Source organism: Dasypus novemcinctus, chromosome 18, assembly GCF_030445035.2.
Source record: "Dasypus novemcinctus isolate mDasNov1 chromosome 18, mDasNov1.1.hap2, whole genome shotgun sequence".
NCBI classification, from domain to species: Eukaryota; Metazoa; Chordata; class Mammalia; order Cingulata; family Dasypodidae; genus Dasypus; species Dasypus novemcinctus.
Window position 1 is genome coordinate 43668107 of NC_080690.1, and position 15827 is coordinate 43683933.

The 15827-nt window shown below is 36.7% G+C and overlaps 1 protein-coding gene across 3 annotated transcripts in view; it reads left to right on the forward strand.

Moving 5' to 3' along the window:
- Positions 1-15827, forward strand: part of ITFG1 (integrin alpha FG-GAP repeat containing 1) — a 268529-nt gene that overhangs the window by 129380 nt on the left and 123322 nt on the right. For all 3 annotated transcript variants that reach the window (XR_011646312.1, XM_004457050.4, XM_004457051.4), the window contains exon 10: positions 1603-1769. Coding sequence is in view for 2 of the 3 variants with exons in the window: in XM_004457050.4 (XP_004457107.3) it covers positions 1603-1769 (167 nt within the window). In the remaining variant the exon portion in view is untranslated. The remainder of the gene's footprint in view (positions 1-1602; positions 1770-15827) is intronic.

Here is a 15827-nt window from a genome sequence, read left to right on the forward strand (position 1 = left end):
AAGTTAAGGTCAAGTAACACCTCATCATTGATTCATAGGTTTAAATAAACCTAGTAGTTACAGGCTGTCTTCAGGTGACAGGTTATCTCAAGAATATTTTTAAATTGTACAGTCATCTCTCTGGGAAGATAAAATGTCAGTTCTTTGGTGACTGTTATGGATGTCATAGTAAGTGAAAAATCTTTTTATATATTAGGCCTTGATAATTTACCTTAACAGGAATAGTTTATTTGATATGATTTATTATGACATTAATAAACTGTGATCCTTTTCAGAAATTTATGATAACTTGGTGTTTGGTGAAATTTTCCCATTATCTTCCAAAACAAAATCAATTATTTTTTTCAAAGTCAAGTGAAATATTAAAACATTTTGCTGCTATACAAAATAATACTCTTTTTTTGCTTTAAGAAAGATGGAAAAAATGATTAAAGAACAGACCACTTTTAAAACAACTCAGTTTCTCTAAATATATATTCATCATTAAGCTATTTCTTTTCATTTTCCATGGCAAATTATACTTTCTTTGGATAACCTATAAAATATTGGTCATACCACTATATTAAATAGGCCTTTTTTTATTAGACTTTAGCTTGGAGCCATATAAATGAGTCACCTATATATATAAGAACAAACATTTGTAGGTATGTCTGGCTCCCTGCATTTTCAAGTTAGCTATGCCTCTTTCTGCTTGGACATCTCCAGGTTATATGTTAATAGCTGTACTCTTAGCTAATTATATGCACGTCTATAATTTTAACGGCACAATTTCCAGTCTTCAGATGTTTAGTTTTGAATTAGGTTAATAAAAAGTAGATTTGGGCCATCAGAAGAAAGAGGATTTTTATAAAGCTCATTTCACAATCAGCCTGTTCTCTCTGTTGTCTTCATTATAATCAATATGTAAATAAAATAATTTACTAAAAATATAGCTTCCAACCCTCTTAGTGGCAAAGCTCATTCTCCTGGGCCAAGCAAGATGTGGCTGTCTGCTGGAGGTAGGACTTGTCAGGGCTGGTGTCGTTTGGGAAGCTTCAGAGCTGTTTGGCTATAAGAGTGAGAGTCCACGCCATCTTCACGGATGAGGCTCAGCAGGAGAACAAGGGAAATCCTGTCATGTTCTAATTTTCTTCCTAAATTGATCCTCCTGAAGGGACATCAGAATTAGATAATATTACATTTTGCTTTACTATTTTAAAATATTCATTTGCAGTTATATTTCTCCTCAATACAAATTTTAAACTGGACAGTTCCTCTAGATGATCATTAACACCAGTTCAACCCTAAGATTCCCTGATTCTATGGAAAATCTTCTAGATCCCTATGTGCCAGTTCAAAGTTGACTAATTGCAAAGGAGTCTTGTTTTTCCAGAGTATCAGTCACCTGTTCCCCAAAATACATTATAATAGACACTCTACTATATCACAGCGATAAAGAAATTTTTCTTTCAAAAAGGGTGCTTATCTGAGGACTTTTATCTATATAAAAAGGAATTGACATTGAAAACAACACTTTTAGCAGAACATGTCATTTGCTTTGCAAATGGTGATTTTTTTTCCCTAAAATACCTATATACTAATCATTTTTCCCTTAAACCACAGTGGGTTCCAGTGCTACAGGATTTCAGCAATAAGGGTACCCTCTGGAGCTTTGTGCCATTTGTACATGAACCAGCTGAAATACCAATTCCAATTGCCCTTCATATTGGAGACTACAACATGGATGGCTATCCAGATGCTCTTGCCATACTGAAGAATGTATCTGGAAGGTATGGAAATTAAATCAATTGAGAGATATTTGTAAAGTATCTTCATTATTCTACCTTGTAATTGAATAGCACCTAAAAATGTTTCAGCCTCTTAGATAAGGAACATGATGAGTTCGATTCCTTTTTACATGGTCCCTGAACTACTCCCAACTGCTATGGTACAGAAATTAACGTCTAATCTAAAGTAAAATAAAAAGCTTATTTTTTGTTCATTAGCATGTGATCTTTTTTTGGTCACATTTTTTTATGGACAGATGATATACCAAATGATCCAGTTATTTTGAGACTGAACACCATGATGATTAGAGCTTGGGTCTTTAGGATCAGACAGGCTAGATTTCAATGCCAGTCAGCCGCTTGCAACCTACATGACCTTGGGCAGAATACCCAAATTCTTCATTTGTGAAATGAGAGTAATAATGAGACCTCTATCATAGGGTGTAGTGAAAATTAAATAAGGTAAAAGCAAATGTAGCACTTAGTAAGATACTTAGTACATGCTAAGCTTTCAGTAAATGTTACCTTATTGTTTCTTTTTTTACAATGGCATTGAAAAGTCCAATATGACTTCTTCAAATTGATATTATTTGTGTAAACAGAATATGAGTACATTTATTGTGTTATCAGTAATTGTAAATGCTGCAGCTAACTTTTTTTATATTGAGGAACTGGTAGTTAAGCCAATATAAATGCAAAATTAACCTCTTGACAGATTCTTACAATATGGTTATTTTTTTGTTTAGTTCATAATTAGTTACATTTCTTAGTCCTTATTCTTTTTTGCCTCCTGAATTATTTATCTGTCAGTACTTTGTCTTCAGAGCATTAATTCATTTATTGACCCTGGAATTAGGGTGCTTCAGCTATCCATACCACTGCCAGGTTCATGATTAATACAACTTCTCTGGAAAACAATGAGACCTATTGTTGCTTTTAACACCAGATAACAATTGTCTGTAAGTCTGATTTTTAGAAAAGCATGCATTGTTAGGTAGCCCTAAAGTATATATTGAAAATAATGGAGCAGCCATGCTTTACATTCAAACTCAAACATTTCCAAGGACCTTGAAATTATCTAAGTTGTGGTTACAAAATTTTCCAGGGATATTGTCCTTATGCTCTGTAGTGCAGAGTTTACATGTACTCATGACCTATATGTTTGAAGCAAATCTTATGTAGCCAAAAGAACTTCTGAAAGTTATTTTAAAGGTATAGTGGCACATAAAAACAAATGTAAAATTGCTCTGTTCTAGCTAGTTAATTCAGCATGAACACTATAACTCTATAGGAAATGCAAGATAAAAAAGGCAGTCATAGGCTTTTTTTTTTTTAAGATTTATTTTATTTATTTCTCTCCCTTTCCCCCTGGCATCTCTGTGTCCATTCACTGTGTGTTCCTCTGCGTTATCTGGCGGCACTGGGAAACCATGTCTCTTTTTTTTGTTGTTGCGTCATCTTGCTGCATCAGCTCTCCATGTGTACGGCACCACTCCTAGGCAGGCTGCACTGTTTTCAAACGGGGCGGCTCTCCTTGCACATGGGGCACCCCTGCTACGTGCCAGCATGGCACGTCACTCCTTGCATGAGGCAGCACTGCGTATCGGCCAGCTCAACACACGGGTCAGGAGGCCCAGGGGATCAAACCCTGGACCCTCCCTATGGTTGACAGACGCTCAGTTGAGCCACGTCTGCCTCCCAGTCACAGCCTTTTTTTTTTTTTTTTGCATTTTTTTAAATTTATTAAAATATATCACTTATACATAATAAACATACATAAAAAATAAATGTATAATAGTTGTGAACTTACTAAACAAACATATGTAACATCTCACTATACCACCAATAACTCGCATTGTTTTTAAACCTTTTTAACTAATAATTAGAGAGCATTGTCAAACTATTACTACTAAACAAAGTATTTTTCCCCTAACCAATCGATTATCTATATATCATTTATATATGAACATACATAAACAATTAAGTGCATAGTAAAAGTTGTGAACTTAAAAAGCAAACATGCATAACATCATACATCAACCCTCCACTGACACCTTGCATTGTCATGAGATGTTTGTTACAAACTATGAAAGAACACCATCAAAATCTTACTACTAATCATAGTTCTTTTCTTACATTTGGTGTGTTTTCCCCCAACCCACCTTATTATTTTTTTTAATATATATTTTTTTATGACAGAGGTGTAAACTTATAAAACAGTCATGTACACGTGCAGAATTCCCAAACAACACCCTTCCATCAACACACCACAATGTGCTTTGTCATTTGCTACAGATAGAATAATATCATCTGATTATTGCCACATCCATAGTATACATTTGGCTCACATTTTCCATACTGTCTCAGTATCAACACAGTACATCTTTCGCATAGATGCAAGAATATTATATTATTACTACTGACCACAGTACATAGGTCACTCCAGCTGTATTTTTCCCATGCTTCTCCACATTCCCAACACCCTGCAGTAGTGATATACATTTGTTCTAGCTAACAAAGGACACTCTTACATCTGTACCATCAACCATAATTCTCACGCACCTCTTGGTTTACTGTGCTACAGTAAACCTAGGTTATTCTCAAGCATTCTGTCAACTGGCATTTACATAACTAGACTACCATTTTCACTCACATTCCCATTTATAAACTAGCTGTTACTCACTGTGTGTTACCATCCACTCTATACATTTCCACAATTTTATAGTAAAGCTAATGAAAACTTCTACATACATTAAACATCAGTAGTCCACTCAGTCCTTCTTTTATCTCCTTTAAGAATCCACCACCTACCACCAGGCCTTTTTTTTTTTTTTTTTTAAGATTTATTTGTTTATTTCTCTCCCCTTCCCCGCCCCCCCCCCCCCCAACCTCGGTTGTCTGTTCTCTGTGTCTATTTGCTGCGTCTCCTTTGTCCGCTTTTGTTGTTGTCAGCGGCACGGGAATCTCTGTCTCTTTTTGTTGCGTCATCTTGTTATGTCAGCTCTTTGTGTGTGCAGCACCATTCCTGGGCAGGCTGCACTTTCTTTCACGCTGGGCGGCTCTCCTTACGGGGCGCGCTCCTTGCGCGTGGGGCTCCCCTACACAGGGGACACCCCTGAGTGGCACGGCACTCCTTGCACACATCAGCACTGCGCATGGGCCAGCTCCACATGGGTCAAGGAAACCTGGGGTATGAACCAGGGACCTCCCATGTGGTAGACGGAAGCCCTAACCACTGGACCAAGTCCGCCACCTACCACCAGGTCTTGAAGATATTTTCCTACAATTTCTTCTATAAGTTTTATGGTTCTTCCTTTTACTTTTAGGTTTTCTTATCCATTTTGAGTTAATTTTTGGATAAGGTATGAGATACGGCTCCTCCTTCCTTCTTTCAGCTATGGATGTCCCATTCTTTCAGCACCTTTTGTTGCAGGGACTGTTCTGCCCAAGCTGTGTAACTTTGACAGGCTAGTCAGAAATCCCTTGACCATACCTATGAGGGTCTATTTCTGAACCATAAATTTGGTCTGTTGTATCTGTCTTTAGGCCAGTACCATGCTGTTTTTACCACTATAGGTAGGTATTATGATTTAAAGTCTGGAGATACGGGTTCACTTTTCCTTTTTATGATGTTTCTGGCTATTCAGGACTCCTTACCCTTCCAAATAAATTTAATGATCATGATTTCAACTTTTTCTTTAATGCTGGTAGAATTTTTATCGGGATTGCATTAAATCTGTATATCAATTTGAGTAGAATTGACATCTTAATGATATTTAGTCTTCCAATCCATGAGCATGGATGTTCTTCCAGTTTTTTAGGCTTTTTTTTATTTCTTTTAACATTGAGTTGCAGTTTTCTGAATACAAGTGCCTTACATCATTGGTTAAGTTTATTCCTGACTATTTGGGTTTTATCTGTCATATTTTATTTTCACCACTCTTTTGACACTCTTAGTTACTTTTATTGATATAATCTTCATTTCTAGACTCTCTTCCAGGCCCTTCTATCCTGTCTTTTCTTTTCAGGCTCTAGCACACCCTTTAGTATTTCCTGAAAATCTGTTCTCTTGCTTAGAAATTCTCTCAGTTTCTGTTTATCTGTGAATATTCTAATTTCACCCTCATTTTTCAAAGACAGTCTTGCTGTATTTAAGATTATTGGCTGGAAGTTTTTCTCTTGTAGTATCTTAAATATATCAGACCACTGTCTTCTTGCCTCTATGGTTTCTGGTGAGAAATCAGCACTTAATCTTATTGGATATCTCTTTTATGTTATGCATTGCTTTTCTCTTTCTGCTCTCAGAATGCTCTCTTTGTATTTGACCTTTGACATTCTAATGAGTATGTGTCTTGGAGTTGGTCTATTTGGATTTTTTCAGATGGGAGTGCAGTGTCCTTCTTGGACAGGGATATCTATGTCCTTCAATAGGGTTGGGAAATTTTCTACCATTATTTCTTTAAATATTCTTCCTGCCCTTTTTCCCTTCTCTTCTCCTTCTGGGACACCCATGACACACATGTTTGCACACCTTTTGCTGTCATTTAGTTCCCTGAGACCTTGTTCAATTTTTTCCATTCCTTTCTTCATCTCTTCTTTTGTATGTTCACTTTCAGAGGCCGTTTCTTCAAGCTTACCAATCCTTTCTTCTGCCTCCTCAAATCTATTATATGATTCCAATGTTTTTTTTTAATTTCATTGATTGCAACTTTCATTCCCATAAGATCTGCTGTTCTTCTATGTATGCTTTAAATTCTTCTTTGTGCTCATCCAGTGTTTTCTTAATATCCTTAATCTCTTTAGCCATCTCATTGAATTTATTAAACAGATTTGTTTGAACATCTGTAGTTAGTTGTCTCAGTTCCTTGATGTCATCTGGAGCCTTGTCTTGTTCCTTTAACTGGGCCATAGCTTCCTGTTTTTTGGTGTGGATTGTAATTTTTGATTGGTGTCTTCACATCTGGCTCACTGGAATATTTCTGCGGGGTGCAGTTTTTCTCTCTAGTTTAGGGCTTTCTGTCATTGTCCCTTGCTGGTTGTGCAGTAGGAGCCAAGCATGTAGTGGGTGCTGTAAGCTGTGGAGGCTCAAGTTGACTTCATTGCGCCAGGGACCAATCAAGCTTCTTCCACCTTTCTCCTTTGCCAGGTATAGGGACAGAGTCACATCTATGTGGTATAATCCACATGCAGGCCTAGACTGTAGTTGCCCAGAGAGACTAATGAAGCTTCACATCCCTTTCTCCCTTACCTGGGGAAGGGATGGAGCTGCAGGTGTGGGCAGCAATCTATGCAGTGCGGGTCCAAGATGACAGCAGTTGCCCTGGTAGACTTCTCATTTTCAGTCTATTGCAGCCGAAGTTCCCTGCGGTTACTTGTATATGCTGTGCAGGGCTCCTCAGCCTCCTCCCTGCCAGAGGTGGGGCTGAAGCCTAGGCTAGGGCTGCAGGCTGATCTGCGTGAAAGAGACCTGGAAGGCTCAAACCTTAGCTGTTCTCAGGATCCTGCCGTCGCCCCCTGAATTTCCTCATTCATCATAGCTGAAATTGGTGCCCAACCATCTCTTCCTCTCCCGTTTTGGGGAAGTGGAGCTTTCCATTCCAGCCGCAGAACAGCACCCCGAAGCGGCTTGTGCCTCCAGTGGAGGATGGACACCGGCCTCCATGGGGTGGAGCTCTCTACTTACCAGTCTTCTCTGCAGCTGGGCAGTCTCCTCCTTCCACTCCCCCAAGGACTTTGCATTGCTCTTCTGGCCTCCTGGAGCCCCCAAACAGGTGCTTCAGCTAGCTCCAGAGAGCGGTGGGTGTTTGCTAACAGCCTTGTAGCAGGAGCTGACTCTAGGAGCTCCTTACTCCACTACCATCTTGCTCGTTTTCCCATTCATAGGCTTTTGATTCTTTTATTAAAGCATCTGTTTAAAACTCAGTTTGTTTGTTGTTGTTGTTTTTGTCCTTTAGGGATAAATCAGAGTTTTGTCCTTTAGAGATAAATCATTAGGGATAAATCCATAAATGTTGGTGTTCGTTATCATTTAATCACTAAATGAGAAAAAGCCCTATTCATGAAAGAGAGATGTGGGTCTAGGAGAATTCAACATACTGTATTATTTGAGAACTGGAAGAAACAAAAAAGATATAGTGTGCATTATAATTCTTTCTTAGATGAATTTACTTTTTTTGATATATTTTTAACTGATTTCAAGACTACCTTTTGTTGAGAATTAATGAAAGTTATTTCTAATTGAAAAGATGCTATCTTGAGAATTCTTTTTCCGTTTTCCTAAAGATTTTCAAATCAGGTGGGATTAACTTGTTTTGTGGTTTTTTGTTTTTGTTTTTGTAGGTTTTTTGGTTTTGTTTTCTTTCTGTTTTTTTGGTGCTTTTTTTTTAATAAGGGTGTTGTTTGGATTTCTATTTATGTCTTATTTTACAGTAAAGGTCTAATTTGTCTTAGTTCAATCTTTAAAATAATTTTATATAAACAATGTCTCTATAAAAAGGACATTTTATAGATACAGCTAGTAACTGTCAACAGCGTGGTTAGAGATCAATACTAGGGGCTAAAAATCCTGGTTTTTTTTTTTTCATTGTATTGGTCCTATTGCTATGCAATTGCCCTGTGTTTACTGGCATAGTATGTGTGTAATCACATTGTCTTAATTCTCCATATTTTTGTTTTTTTGAGAGAGGAAAGACAAACTAAAAGTGACATTGTTCCTATAGTGTACTCTTAAGTCTATAATAAAATATAATCTTATTTTTAGAAATTTTTTTTTTTTTTTTTTTTTAAAGATAAAACTGAAAAGATGTTTTATGTCCTGAATCTTTAGTTTGGAACTGAAAATATAATTTGAAAGTCTCTGAAAGATATATTATAATAAAGTTTATTTAGAGGTATGATTTATCTAATTAAACTCTTATTGTTCTTATCATGATTATTTTTAAATTAACCAGAGTTACTAGAGAATCTAATACAAAAAAAAAAAAAGGAACACTTTGAGTTTAAATTATTTTTGCCCCATATTGGAAAATTTTATTTTATGTGTATATTGGAAAGAATTTTCCCCTAAATGCTCCCCTGGATGCCCTAATGTTATCGGTCTAATTAAATCTGAATTATAATATCATTTCATATTTAAATTAATGTTCTAGATCTTATTAAGTCATTTTTTTTTAAAAGCAAAGATAGAAAATTGTTCGTGATTTTCTCAGAATAAATGCATGTTTTTTTAATGCTGGTCCTATAATCTAGAAGTTATACTAATGATTTATCATAATATCAAGCCCATACAGTACATATTGTTACCTCCTTATTATGAGAACTTAACTCTGTAGCTTTGTATAATTCAGCATGTCCTACCCTGTGTTCTCCCTTTTCCATACCACCATCACTTGTTTCACTCAGAATGTTAATATATTTCAGAGTACCTTACCATACACATCAGTGGAAGAAACTGTATGGCAAAACTGTATAAGTTCCGTCAGACTTTTATAGGACATCCAAGCCTAGAAGTAGCTATAAAAGAAGAAAAGAAAAAGGCTTTAGTGTCAAAGGACTTCAGGGAATATTTGCCATGAGACTACCCAAAACCTGTTAAATGGCAAGTAAATAATAAATGGCTGAATGCTATATATTGCCTGCCAATTAATGCCAGGGAGGAAATGGCAATAGTAATACAAGCAACATATAACATCAGTTTGTAAAGTTATTTTCCTAAATATTACCTCCCAACAAACATTTTTAGGGTGATATTGTCTTTATTTTATAAATGTGGAACTAGTCTTGAGTAAGTCAAACTATGTATCCAAGATCACCCAGCTAATAAGTTGCATACTCTGTCAGAACTCCAATTCAGGTCCTCAGAATCCAATCTTACTTTTCGTCTGCAAGAAAAAAATTAGAAGATAGGAAGAAAGTTGTAGATGACAAAATTTACAGATTATTCGCAGAAGTTAGAAGTGATGATATGGGTAGCTAGTAAGAGTCACTCTAACAAGAGAGAAAAGGAGCAACCTAGAGACAAATAAATAAAATCCAGAAATTCTCTGAGTCCTGGAGAGTTAAAAATAAATTCAAATATATATCCCATAACAATAGCTCCTCACTGAAACTACTGGCTGTCAAATAGATTATATCCAAGCACGTAGTCTCTTGTGTTAATTCAGAAACCAGAGGTAATATATGAATGTGTTGGCAAATTAGGATCTATGACTCTGTCAAAAATATCAGTGCTGGGGACTTGTGCCAAATGTAATAAGCGAATTGATTACCCATTCATTATAAGCTGCATTTTTATCTGCACTTTCAGCTTTATAGAATAATGTAGGTGCATGCACTTGACCCTGACTCACAAAGAAAAGATTAAATTATGTTTCAGATGTTCTGCTTTAGAAGGCAAGGGAGTTTATAGGAGCCTGCATATCTGTGAACATTTGTAGTCACTTTTGTTCTTCATTTTCTTTATGAAGTATATCAAAGGGTTTCATCATCATTTTGAATTAGATTAAATCATGTTACTAATTTTATACTTTATATCTCAAACGGCTCATCAAATTAACTGCCATATTTTCCATGAATGTGAAAATGTAACAGGCTTTCTAATTTGCAACAAAGAAAAAACTTTCAATGCACTTTCTTCCTAGCAATGTTTGCTGGTAGTTTGCAAAATAAATCTTACCATATCAATATTTTCATGTGTTCAAATGTTAGTAAGGAGAATAGCCTATTTCTAACTTTATGACCTACCTTATTAAGTCTTATGACCTAGATCACTAATCTTTAGTTAGTGAATTATATATATTAACTCTGAGTATGGATGTTGTCTGCATTATGCAGATGATTGAAAACTAGAGAATATTTTAATTTTTGCTTAGGGCATTTTATAAAATTATAGAGTGGATTTTCTTGGGGATTTTTTGTCAAATGATTGTTTCTCACGATGAAAAATGGTACTGAATTCAAGTTGTATTCCCTTCACTGGTGGTTTTAATATAAGTTGGTAATTGCCCTTTAAACAATTTATTGTGAAGCTTTCAGAAATATCCAAAATGTGATTTTAAAAAAATGAATTTTTACAGTGTAGAGTATCTTATCAGAATTAAATTTACTTTTACATTTTAAGAAACATAATTTTTTTACTATTTTTTATCATAATATCTTGTTCAATAGATTTGTTTCTCAAATGAGGGAGAATACAAAATTAATTCAATATGATATGGTAGAATCCAAAATGCAAAAATTTTCTTTGTAATCGTGTACCAAATGATAACTTGTTCTGTCTCATCATTGAAGAACTCATACTGCTATACTGATTAACCTTCACTCACCAAGAAGCTCCAATTTCTATAGGTGGAATTTGAAAAGATGCTAGATTTTCCACAGTAATGTTGCCTATTTTCTTGCCCTAATGTTAATGCATTTCTTAATCTTACACTGAAATGAAAACAACCCCCTAGTTATTTATGAAAGAAAAAATGTTTTGTAGACAGCTAAAATACTGGCAGTTTCTGTTAATTCCAAACTGAGATGTATTAAACATTATTTACTCCATCAGTAGTTTTTAATAAAACTAGTAATAATTACTACTACATGCTAAATTTATTAGCAATAAAATTGTACTCTTTTCTAATTTTTTAATTTCTTTAAATATTTAGGTATCTTTAAACATTTCTAATGTTGTTTACCTTTTTTTATTTCTTTCATTAGATTTGATAAAGGCTTTTTTGTTTATTTCATTCATCTCTGTGTTTGTTACTACTATAATTTGTCCCAAAAAATCATGATTACTTTCATTTACAAAATTAATTTTTTCTATGATTATTTTATTTCTTTTTATACTTTTTTCTTTCCTGTTTTACCTTGTTTTTCTTGATTGTTTCTTTTTAGTTTATTTCATTGAGTACTTAGTTAATAGATTTTACTCTTATTTCTAATGGTGCTTTTAAAGCCCAATATTTTCTCAATATTTGGTATCATACCACATATTTTATTGATAATTAATGCTTTCATTGTATTTTTCTCTTAACTTATTTAGAAAGTTGTTTTAAAGTGTTCACATAGATATGTTTGAGAGGTTGTTGTGGGGTTGGGAGTATGTATCTACTGTGTATTCATAAAGTTATTGCATTTCAAACATAAATGTGGCTTGTGTGATGACTTTTAGGAGATTGTTGAGATTTTTTTGGTAGTTTAATAGATAGGCTAATAAACTATCATTCCTGTTACTTATGTTCTTTAAATCCTCTATATGCCCTTACTCACATTTTTTATATTTTAAAAAGTATGCTACTCCTCTGCTATGAACATACATTTATCAGCTTCTCCTTCCATCAAATTTTCATGTATGTGCATGTAACCTTAATTGTTAGGGTCATAAGTTTATCCTTCCATCAAATTTTCATTTATGTGCATGTAACCTTAATTGTTAGGGTCATAAGTTTATGACTGTTTTATCTTCCTTACCCCATTTATAAATAAAGACGCTTTTTGCTTTGAATTCTTTTTTTTATAAAATTTTAATTCTGACACTATTTCTTAGCATTTACCAGGAATAGTTTCCCATCCCATTATTTTCAACTTTCCTGTGGCTTTTTTTTTTTAATTCCCCTCTTCCTGTTTGCACTCACTGTCAGCTCTCTGTATCTGTTAGTTTTTTGCTCTCTGTGTCTGCTCCTTTTCTTTTTAAAAGACATTGGAAACCAAACCAGGGACCTCCCATGTGGGGAAAAAGTACCCAAAGGCTTGAGCCACCTCTGCTCCACTTGTAGCTCTCATTGTGTTTCCTCGTTATGTGTCTTCGTTGCCTCATCTTGTTGCATCATCTTGTTCTGTCAGCTCACCATGGCAGCCTTTCATGCCTGCTTGCTGTCTTGGTTGTCTTCTTTAGGGGGCACTGGGAACCGAACCCAGGACCTCCCATGTGGTAGGTGGGTGCCCAACTACTTGAGCCACATCCACTTTCTTCTGGTATTTTACGGAAGTAAAAATTTACATTCAGTTTGTAATTTTCAGTAAAAAGATTACATTCAGTATTTGGAAAAATCTTAATGAATTTTGATAAAATTTTATGCCTGTGTAACCAATACACCAGTCAAGATAGAAAACATTCCCATCATCTCCAGAAAATTCTCTCATGCCCCTCTTATAGCATTCCCCAGCCTCATGTAACCAGAGTTGATTTCTGACACCAAAGCTTGATTTTGCCTATTCTTGAACAAAATATTGCTGGGAGGAATTAAAGACCTAAAAATCTGGAGAAGTATACCCTATTTACACATCAGTATGCTCAATATTGTTAAAATGTCAGTTCTCTCCAGCTTCATCTTTAGATTGGATGCAATTCAAAGTCCCAGCAAGCTTCCTTGTGGAAATTGAGAAGCTGAATCTAATATTTATATTAAAAAGTACATGACTTAGATTAGCCAAGGTTATCTCAAAGGAAACAACAAAAATGGAGGACTCATGCTACCTGATTTTAAGACTTAGTATGAAGCTGTAGTAATCATGACCATGTGTTGCTGGCAAAATGATATATATAAAGATCAATAGAACAGTAAGTTCAGAAATAAAGCATATATGTTCAACAGATTTCTTTACAAAGATGCCAAGACAATTTCATAAGGAAGGTATATGTATGAACGGTCAATAAATATATGGAAAAGTGCTTAACATTATTAGTAATTACAGAAATACACTTAAAGCTAGTATGAGATACTTGTTCACACCCACTGGAATGATTGCAGTTAAAAAGACCAAAAACACAAAATGTTGGTCATGGTATCGAATAAATGGAACTCTTAATACTTTTTCTGCTAGGAATGAAAAATGGCATTATCATTTGGAAAACACTTCGGCAGTTGCTTATAAAGTTAAATACATACATTCCCTATAATCCAGCAGCTCCACTCCTAGGTATTTATGAAAGAGAGATGAAAATGTATGTGTGCAAAAAGACTTAAAAGGAATGCTCATAGTAGTTTTATTCATAATAGTCCTAAATTAGAAATAAATCAAATGTCTGTCAACAGGAGATGGACAAATCATGGTACAAGACTGAATTACTGGGGAGAGGGGCAAGATGGCAGCAGAGTAAGGAGCCACAAGAGTTAGCTCATCCTACAGAGCAGCTAGTAATCACCTAGAGATCACGTGGAGCTGACTTAAACACCTGTTTGGGAGGCCCAGAAGACCAGAAGATCATCCTGCAATCTCCTTGAAAATATGGAAGGAGGAAACTGCCCATCTGCGGTGAGGATTCATGAGTTAGAGCACTCCACACTGCAGAGGCTGGTGCCTGTCCCACTGGTGACACAAACCGTCTCAGGAGCCATTCTGTAGCTGGAGTTGGAAGCTCCATTTCCCAAAAACAGGAAGGAAGGGACGGTCGAACACCAACTTCAGCTACTGATTAGTAAATTTATCTGGCTAAAGTATAATCCTAAGCACAGCTAAAGTTTGAACCTGTCTCAAGTAAGAAAGAGGCCCATAGCCACCATTTTAACTGTGCCTCCACTTGTGGGGAAGCAGGGATGATTGAAAATCATAGTGACAGTAGGGAATGCTTCTTTCCACCCAGATCAGACTGTAGTCTAGGCTCCAGCCCCACCACCAGCAGGCAGGAAGCTGAGGGACCTGTACCAGCCTCTCAGGGCAACTGCAGGCACTTTCAGCCAACACAGACTGGATAGGCGACACCTAGGCCTCCATCCTCACCTCCCAAATAGGATAGGAGGGTAGCTGTGTTTCCTCAGTTTCTCTGGGTAACTACAAGTGCTTTCAGCCCTTGCAGACTGGTTTGTTGAGTGCCTTCAATTCCATCCCTGCCTGTCCTTTCCATAGGACAGTGGGGCTGGTGTACCTTCAGCTTTTCTGGGCAACTTCAGGCAGTTTCAGCCCACACAGACTGGATACTCAGACATCTGTAGCTCCATCTCTGTCCACCAATAAGATAGGAGGGAAGTTGTGTTTTCTCAGCCTTTCTGGGGAACTGCAGGTGCTTTCTGCCCACATGGACTAGTTTGGTGAGCATCTGTGGGTCCATCCTCACCCCTTATAGGGCAGAAGGGACAGTACTCCTGCAGCTTCTCAGGGCATCTACAGGCACTTTCAGCTTATGAGGATTAGATTGTTGGGCACTGTGAAGGGTCCATCCCCCTCCCACCTCAGCAGGGGAAGAGGAGGGCTGGAGCAACATTAGTCTATCTGAACTGCAGTCAATTTTGACCTGCACAGCTTGGTTTGCTGCCAACACCTGCAACTCCATGCCTGCCCAGGCAGATGAGGAAGGGATGTGAATCTTCATCAGTCTCTCCAGGCAACTACAGACATTCTTGGCCTGTACAGCTTGGATTACTACACACAGCTAGGGCTCCATCCCTACCCCTGGCAAAGGAGAAAGGTGAAAGAAGCTTCATTGGTTCCTGAGGCAATGTGGGCAGCTTCATCCTCCATAGCTTATAGTGTAACTACATCCTTGGCTCCTACTGCAAAACTAGCAAGGAAGAAATGGCTACTCTAGCAGTTTGGTATTGCTTATGAATTCCACAAATAGATATTGGATTATGTTTGTAAACTGGTCCATTCCTCTAGGCTTATTTGATTTTATTAAATTCAGTGATTTCACTTCTACTTGATTAAATTATGGTAAAGGCTTTGATTCGGCCACATCAGTAGCCAAGGGGACAGGGACTCACAGAGAAAAAGACACAGCAGAGGAGAGAGTTGGAGTTTTGATGCTGGAGCCCTGGGAAGTAAATACACAGGAGAACACAGAGGAATAGAGATGGGTCCATAGACATGGCAGAGGCCCCGGGAAGAGAGAGCACCTGAGAATCTACAGCTGACCTTGTGGAGAGAACAGAGCAGCTGACCCCAGGAAAAAAATGAACCCTGGGGAGAGAGACCAGCCTTATACCATCCTACAACTGAGACCAGAAAAGGCTGGGACTACAGGGGCTAAGAGAAGAAGGTTGAACCCTAGCAGAGACCAACGGCCATCTTGCTCCTACACATGACAAAAAGACTTTGGTGAGGGAAGGAATTTACTTTTTCTGGCCTTGTTACTGT